This window comes from Mesoplodon mirus (assembly GCF_964341445.2).
Source record: "Mesoplodon mirus genome assembly, chromosome: 1".
NCBI classification, from domain to species: Eukaryota; Metazoa; Chordata; class Mammalia; order Artiodactyla; family Ziphiidae; genus Mesoplodon; species Mesoplodon mirus.
This window is the reverse complement of record NC_138976.1, coordinates 44,628,369-44,637,353: the sequence shown is the minus strand read 5'-3', so window position 1 is coordinate 44,637,353 and position 8,985 is coordinate 44,628,369. Positions and strand designations below refer to the sequence as shown.

At 39.4% G+C, this 8,985-nt stretch overlaps 1 protein-coding gene across 4 annotated transcripts in view; it reads right to left on the bottom strand.

Annotated features, from left to right (window-relative positions):
- Positions 1 to 2,010: 2,010 nt before the first annotated feature.
- KIF27 (kinesin family member 27) overlaps positions 2,011 to 8,985 on the bottom strand; it is a 93,673-nt gene continuing 86,698 nt past the window's right edge. For all 4 annotated transcript variants that reach the window (XM_082610926.1, XM_082610928.1, XM_082610927.1 and 1 more), the window contains one exon: positions 2,011 to 3,733. In XM_082610926.1, coding sequence (XP_082467052.1) covers positions 3,252 to 3,733 — 482 coding nt within the window. In that variant the 3' untranslated portion in view covers positions 2,011 to 3,251. The remainder of the gene's footprint in view (positions 3,734 to 8,985) is intronic.

Genomic DNA, 8,985 nt, shown 5'->3' with positions numbered 1-8,985 from the left:
CCAGTGCTTTATAAAATCACAAGTATGTCCCTAAGGAAATAAATGAAAGAGCAAAACATGTCACACTTGCTTTTAATGCATGAGAATTCGTGTTGACTATAGAACCAAACTCCCACTAAGGACTTGACTTCTTAGCAATTCATTCTAAGACTTAGTATGACACTTTGTTTTAAAATATAAGATGCCCATTCTTAAATAAGCATTTATCACTTTATTGACCTGGACTATCACAAACAAGCCAATGGCAATAAAGTCCACATTACTGAAGATCATATGTATATTTTTGCTGACTCCTTGGACACTGAGTTCATGAAGATATGACAAACTAAAGGAGGGAAAAACATTAGCAAAGGAAAACAAACATTAAAGCACAAAAGCACCTTCACTGATGTTCTTCCCACCCATAGTTCCCAGACTCATAGAATTCTCCAACTCTGTTATCTACAACACTCTGGAGTTAGGGAAAGAACTAGTACTTTATGGAGGCAAATATGTTTCTTTCCAAATGCTCTGTTATAGGTGGAAAAAAAATAATGAACAAAAAAACCCCCACAAACATATTTCATACACACGCAAAAAGGCAAACAATGACAAAATGTTTAGACTAAGGAGAGCATGTGAAACAGAGGGTAAATTTATTATTAGTTAATGTAAAAAAAATTGTACTTGCCTTGGGGGAGATGACAATTTTTCTTTCCTTTGTGACTGCACTGACTAAACTAGAAAGACAAGAGGTTCACTCCCAGAATATATTATCCAGGACACTATTTATATGTGTTTGTTTGAGTATTTATATGAAATCTATCATAGCATATAAAGGATGTATGTTTAACCAAAAGGAAGAAAGGGCTTCCCTGGTGGCGCAGTGGTTGGGAGTCCGCCTGCCGATGCAGGGGACACGGGTTTGTGCTCCAGTCCGGGAGGATCCCACGTGCCGCGGAGCGGCTGGGCCCGTGAGCCATGGCCGCTGAGCCTGCACGTCCGGAGCCTGTGCTCCGCGGCGGGAGAGGCCACAGCGGTGAGAGGCCCGCGTACCGCAAAAAAAAAAAAAAAAAAAAAAAAAAAAAAAAAAAAAAGAAGAAGAAAAAAAAATTGTACCTTTGTTATTTAGATGTCAGTTCCCATTTGCATTATCAAATCTACTCGTTGTTGGTTTAATATAAATTTTCTTGCTTTGTTAGTGAGCTGGCTTTTAGAAAATGTCTTTATATTTCCACAGGTAAAGCAAATATGTGTCAATTTCTTGGGCAAGCAGAATTCCAATGTCAAAATACATTCTTATATGAATTATTTCTAAATTATTACTTAATTTTATAAGGAACTTAAAATTAGGGGCTTCATTAATAAATGTGTACATATTAACAAATATATGATTGCTGTGCTTTGCTAAGGCACTGGCCTTTTGCCATTGTCTGTCTATTTATCTATCTATAACACACATTATATACGATATATATATTAAATACATATCATACAAACCAAAGGCAAAAAGAGAAAACTAGCTGAAAACAGGAGTCTGACTTCAAATAGTCCCTGTTAAAAAAACAAAATCTCTAAGTTGGTTTGTAAATTTGTTGGTTGAAACAGTTTCTCATTGGGCCGAAGTTATAACTTGTGGTTCCGTTTCCAGGTTAAGTCCACAGAAGTCTATTTAACCCAGAATTCAAATGAGTTTTAATACCATACTTAAGAGATCTAGAAACTATTCACCAATTTAGAAGTTTGTTTTGGTTTGGTTTTCTTCTCCTATAGGAACTGTTTTTTAGCAGTAAGACCAAGGAACCCTACTTCCTAGGGGCTAGAAACTAGAAAAGGAAAACAGTCTTTGAGCACAGGGCAACAGTCTGGGTCTTAGGTAAGATGGTCAGGGTCAATAGCAACAAAGGAAAGGACAAAAGAAAAAACTTAGCATCAGGTAGGAAAAGTTGGAGTCAGTAATAAAGTGGGTTACTCTCATGGAGTAAGCTTCCATAAATCAGGGTGATTTTGCTACTGCCCCCCAAACATTAATTGGTTTAAGAAAAAACTTTATTTTACAAGCAAAAGTTTGGAAAAGTAACAAAAATAACAACATAAGTAACAAAATCATACCTCTGGTCATTATAATGAAATGTTTTCTGTGATTGAAAAATACGATGAAAAATTTGTTGGACAAAGCAATGTTTAGTTTTTAATTCCAAACTGAGGTTTACATTATATAATAAGATTTAGACCAAAAATATCTTGAAGAAAAAATTTCATTTACATATTTACAACCCCCGTGCAATCTGGGCGGCCTGTGTACAGGTCTGACTAACCAGGTTGTAGAGGAAAATAATCTCAGATTAAGCCCATCAATTTATTAGCTAAAGATCCTCTGGCTAGATTTCAAGCTTTACAGGTGTACTCCATATGACCAGATACCTTTTCCTTGATGTGTTAGAATACTTTAGTGTTATTCTATCCTTGTTTCCCTATTCCACGGAACTGTATTCATTTCTCCCAATTTTAGTAGCATAATGAGAGATATGCTGAATAGATAGGGCAGGAGAGAGATGATAAACCTATATTCCATAATATTAGCAAACCAATAATATAATACTCTAAAAGCAATTCCAGAAAAAAAGAGCAGAGACCATGTTTTAAAAGTCAAGAATGATCACTCAGCCTCTGAGGACCATAAATTAACCTTAATCCCTAAACCTAGCCAGTTGCCTTAGCCCATAGAGTGCATTCTGGCACAAATTTTCAGCTGTTTCAGCCAAAACATATGCAGCAGGTGACTCTCTCTCTGGTATAAGCAATATTTAACTGTTTTTTTAAAAAATAACAAAATATACTTGTATTTGAGAATAACAATATAAATTTATATTATAATTATTGTATTATAACATACTTTTATAATATAATAATATACTTTTATATTATAATAATATACATTTGATGGATATTTTAGTTTATTATTCTACTCTTAGTTTTGTTCTTCAAATATGCCTGGAAAAAATTTTAAGCAAATTTAGAAGTGGAAACATTTAAATGTTCCATTACTTGATAAAGCATGTGTTTGGTTATTATGGAAATACAAATTAAAACTCCTTAAATATACTATAGAAGATATACATATCCATGGTATACAAAAGGATTAGGGATTACTTCCTCCCCTTCTTCTTTTATCCTGAGGGAACAGCCAGTGAGCTTAAGCTTTAATTTCTAACAGATTAGAAAAAGGAATCTTACCCACCTAGTAAATTAAAAGTTTTCTTATTAAATGCCTAAGTTTTTAAGTCACTCGTTCTCTTAGCTACTTCAATGGAATCAGCAGTCATAGATCCAACCCCACCTCCAAGACTGGAACTTCGTAACGACAGCTCCAAGGCAGAAATCTGACGTAACTCTTTGCGACACAACTTTACAGGCGTGACACTATGCAACTGTGCCACATTTCCTCCTGGCTGAATTTGGGGTGTTGGTCGACTGTGAGATTTTGTAAACTGATTGTCATCCCTTTCTGTTTTGGCCTCATTGCTTAACAAATGCCCACTAGTGGGTGCTAAAGAGCTATAAATTGGTGGTAATTCTGGGCCTTCTTCCCAGAACTTCAGAGGATTTGGTTGTGTTCTTAAGCTTGTGGAACTGTCTAATTGTCTTTCCCTTCCACTTAATTTTATACTTTCAGTTCTGGATGCCCATTTTAATTCTTCTGAAACCATGCCTGCTTCTTCTGGGTTCTGTACTCCATTTCCAGCATCATGATCTAAAAATAATCCAAAAGCAGAAAAAAAATTAGAGGTTTCCTCCAAAACAGGTATTTTAATCATGATATCTTAACATAACTACATTATTATCATGCAATATAAATTGTCTTCCAGCTTTTTTTGTTAAGTGACTTCTTTGAGATGAACAGAAGTGTGAACATGAATTATTCTTATTTCACTTAGAGGCATCTTGCATGTGAATAGCTGAGAACTTTCAATTAATAGAACAAAACTGAGAAGTAGTCTTCTAGAGACTTTGGTACCCCTGGAAACATAGAGGTGCTTTAGGCCTCTCTGGTGCCCTTCCACACCTGCCTCTGCTGGGCTTGCCACTGGTGAATCACATTTTAAATCCTGGTCATATCTCCAGGGAATCTTCTGGGACTTGGCATTATATGTGTGAAAATCTAGTCTTGATTGGCACTCCAAGCATGAGAGCAGGGTTCTTCCGTCTGAATGTACTCTGGGGTACATGCCACTGCTTTCAGCATCAAAATGGAAATGACAGCATACCCCTCAGTGGGGACCACCCTGCTGGAATGAGTGATAGGAGTGAGTGAAGTTATCAAAGCTTGAGGCCCTCAAATCATAGAATAATCTAATATCAAAGACAAAACTTACTTAAGGGAAGTCCATATAGGTACTAGACCTAATGCAAAGAAAAAAATGCCAACTTTAACATATGTTGATGATGCAATTAGTACACTTCTGGTCCTGTAAGAACCAAGTTTAAAAACAGAAGTTGCACACTGGCAGCTCCCAAGCCAAATCTGCCCACAGACATGTTTTACTTAGCCTATAAAATAATATGTGATGCAAAATTTAAAAAGTGGAAAGTTTCATATAAAAATACAGATTTCCGGATTTTAAAGAAAATGAGAAAAACTGACAATTTCTGCCTGGCAACAGCAGCTGGAGCAGAGCGGCCCCTGCCAATTTAGACAACTGCTGCAGTCCCACCGCTCACTTTGGCTTCCTGGCTCCTGCAGGCATTTTAGTTTGTGACCCTGGTTTAAAACATAAATGATTTTCTATATAACCTTTAAAAACTGTGAATAACTCTTTTGTACACCTGAAACTTATATAATATCATACATCAACTCTACTCAATAAAAAAAAGAAAAAAATGATTGATTTTCTGGTTTTTAAAATTCTGCTCACAAACAAAATACCTGAACTAGCAAATGACATAGATCCTCATGTGGAATTAGCAGGTACAAAGTTGATCATAGTGATCACAGTGGCTCCCAAACTTTGCTGCACATTAGTGTCACCTGGAAGCTTTTAAAAATACTTTGGCCTAATAACCTATAATGGAAAAGAATCTGAAAAAGAGCGTGTGTGTATATATATAACTGAATCACTTTGCTGTACACCTGAAACTAAAGAATATTGTAAATCAACTATATTTCAACGAAAAAAAAAATCCTGATGCCCAGGTCACAGTGTCTCGGGGAGGGAGCCAGGCATCTTAATTTTTAAAGATCATATGAGAAAGAGCAGAGATGGGCTCACTGGAAAGGCTCACTCCCAAGCCCACTTAGATTCCTCACAATATAAAGTTTCCTTCTTCCAGAATTTCAACACTGAAGGAACAAACTAAAGAAAGATTTATTCACCCATAGTCACACAGCCAGTAAAAGAAATTAGGATCCCAACCAGATCTTCTGACTCTAGTATCCTGACATGCAGAGTTTTATAGTGGTTTAAATTGATACAAGAATAGAGTTTTGGGGGAGACCTTCAAGATGGCGGAGGAGTAAGACATGGAGATCACCTTCCTCGGCACAAATACATCAGAAATACATCTACATGTGGAACAGCTCCTACAGAACACCTGCTGAACGCTGGCAGAAGACCTCAGACCTCCCAAAAGGCAAGAAACTCCCCATGTTCCTGGGTAGGGCAAAAGAAACAAGAATAAACAGAGACAAAAGGATAGGGATGGGACCTGCACCAGTGGGAGGGAGCTGTGAAGGAGGAAAGGTTTGCACACACTAGAAGCCCCTTCGCGGGCGGAGACTGTAGTGGCGGAGGGGGGCAGTTTCGGAGCCGCGGAGGAGAGCGCAGCAACAGGGGTGCGTGGGGAAGACAAAGCGGAGAGATTCCCGCACAGAGGATCGGTGCTGACCAGCACTCAACAGCCCGAGAGGCATGTCTGCTCACCCGCCGGGTGGGGGTGGGGGCTGGGAGCTGAGGCTCGGGGTTCGGAGGTCGGATCCCAGGGAGAGGACTGGGGTTGGCTGCGTGAACACAGCCTGAAGGGGGCTAGTGCACCACAGATAGCCGTGAGGGAGTCCGGAAGAAGCTCTGGAATTGCCGAAGAAGCGAGAGACCATTGTTTCGGGGTGCGCGAGGAGAGGGGATTCAGAGCACCACATAAACGAGCTCCTGAGACGGGCAAGAGCTGCTGCTATCAGCGCAGACCCCAGAGACGGGCATGAAATGCTAAGGCTGCTGCTGTAGCCACCAAGAAGCCTGTGTGCAAGCACGGGGCACTGTTCACACCTCCCCTCCCAGGAGCCTGGGCAGCCCGCCACTGCCAGGGTCCCGTGATCCAGGGACAACTAGCCTGGGAGAACACACGGCGTGCCTCAGGCTGGTGCAACATCATGCTGGCCTCTGCCGCTGAGGCTCGCCCCGCATTCCATACCCCTCCCTCCCCCTGGCCTGAGTGAGCCAGAGCCCCCTAATAAGCTGCTACTTTAACCCCGTTCTGTCTGAGCGAGAACAGACGCCCTCAGGCGACCTACATGCAGAGGCGGGGCCAAATCCAAAGCTGAACCCCGGGAGCTGTTCCAACAAAGAAGAGAAAGGGAAATCTCTCCCAGCAGCCTCAGGAGCAGCAGATTAAATCTCCACAATCAACTTGATGTACCCTGCATCTGTGGAATACCTGAATAGACAATGAATCATCCCAAATTGAGGAGGTGGACTTTGGGAGCAACTGTAGACTTGGGGTTGCTTTCTGCATCTAATTTATTCCTGGCTTTATGTTTATCTTAGTTTAGTATTTAGAGTTTATTATCATTGGTAGATTTGTTTATTGATTTGGTTGCTCTCTTCCTTTTTTTTTATATATATATAGATATGTATATATTTTTTCTCTTTCTCTTTCTGTGAGTGTGTATGTGTATGCTTCTTTGTGTAATCTTGTCAGTATAGCTTTGCTTTTACCATTTGTCCTAGGGTTCTGTCTGCCTGGATTTTTTTTTTTTTACTATAGTTTTTAGTACTTGTTATTGGTGAATTTGTTTTTTGGTTTGGTTGCTCTCTTCTTTGTTTCTTTTTTTAATTACTTTTTAATTTTTAATAATTATTTTTTATTTTAATAACTTTATTTTATTTTTCTTTCTTTCTTTCTTTTCTTCTCCCTTTTCTTCTGAGCCGTGTGGCTGACAGGGTCTTGGTGCTCCGGCCGGGTGTGAGGCCAGTGCCTCTGAGGTGGGAGAGCTGAGTTCAGGACATTGGTCCACCAGAGACCTCCCAGCTCCACGTAATATCAAACGGCGAAAGCTATCCCAGAGATCTCCATCTCAATGCTAAGACCCAGCTTAATTCAATGACCAGCAAGCTACAGTGCTGGACACCCTATGCCAAACAACTAGCAAGACAGGAACACAACCCCACCCATTAGCAGAGAGGCTGCCTAAAATCATAAAAAGTCCACAGACACTCCAAAACACACCACCAGATGCAGTCCTGCCCACCAGAAGGACAAGATCCAGCCTCATCCACCAGAACACAGGCACTAGTCCCCTCCACCAGGAAGCCTACACAACCCACTGTACCAACCTCAGACACTGGGGGCAGACACCAAAAACAACAGGACCTACAAACCTGCAGCCCGTGAAAAGGAGACCCCAAACACAGTAAGTTAAGCAAAATGAGAAGACAGAGAAACACAGCAGATGAAGGACCATGGTAAAAACCCACGAGACCAAACAAATGAAGAGGAAATAGGCAGTCTACCTGAAAAAGAATTCAGAGTAATGATAGTAAACATGATCCGAAATCTTGGAAACAGAATGGAGAAAATACAAGAAACGTTAAACAAGGACCTAGAAGAATTAAAGAGCAAACAAACAATGAAGAACAAGAGAATAAATGAAATTTAAAATTCTCTAGAAGGAATCAATAGCAGAATAACTGACGCAGAAGAACGGATAAGTGACCTGGAAGACAAAATAGTGGAAGTAACTACTGCAGAACAGAATAAAGAAAAAAGAATTAAAAGAATTGAGGACAGTCTTGGAGACCTCTGGGGCAACATCAAACGCACAAACATTTGAATTATAGGGGTCCCAGAAGAAGAAGAGAAAACAAAAGGGACTGAGAAAATATTTGAAGAGATTATAGATGAAAACTTCATAACATGGGAAAGGAAATAGTCAATCAAGTCCAGGAAGCGCAGAGTCCCATACAGGATAAAACCAAGAAGAAACACGCGAAGACACATATTAATCAAACTATCAAAAATTAAATGCAAAGAAAAAATATTAAAAGCAGCAAGGGAAAAACAACAAATTACATACAAGGGAATCCCCATAAGGTTAACAGCTGACCTTTCAGCAGAAACTCTGTAAGCCAGAAGGGAGTGACAGCACATATTGAAAGTGATGAAAGGGAAAAACCTACAACTAAGATTACTCTACCCAGCAAGGATCTTATTCAGATTTGACGGAGAAATTAAAACCTTTACCGACAAGCAAAAGCTGAGACAGTTCAGCACCACCAAACCAGCTTTACAACAAATGCTAAAGGAACTTCTCTAGGCAGGAAGCACAAGACAAGGAAAAGACCTACAAAAACAAACCCAAAATAATTAAGAAAATGGTAAAAAGAACATACATATCAATAATTACCTTAAATGTAAATGGATTAAATACTCTAACCAAAAAACATAGACTGGATGAACGGATACAAAAACAAGACCCATATATATGCTGTCTATAAGAGACCCACTTCTGACCTAGGGACACATACAGAATGAAAGTGAGGGGATGGATAAAGATATTCCATGTAAATGGACATCAGAAGAAAGCTGTAGTAGCAATTCTCATATCAGAAAAAATAGACTTTAAAATAAAGACTATTACAAGAGACAAAGAAGGACACTACATAATGATCAAGGGATCAATCCAAGAAGAAGATATAACAACTGTAAATATTTATGCACGCCACATAGGAGCACCTCAATACATAAGGCAAATGCTAAGAGCCATAAAAGGGGAAATCGACAGTAACACAA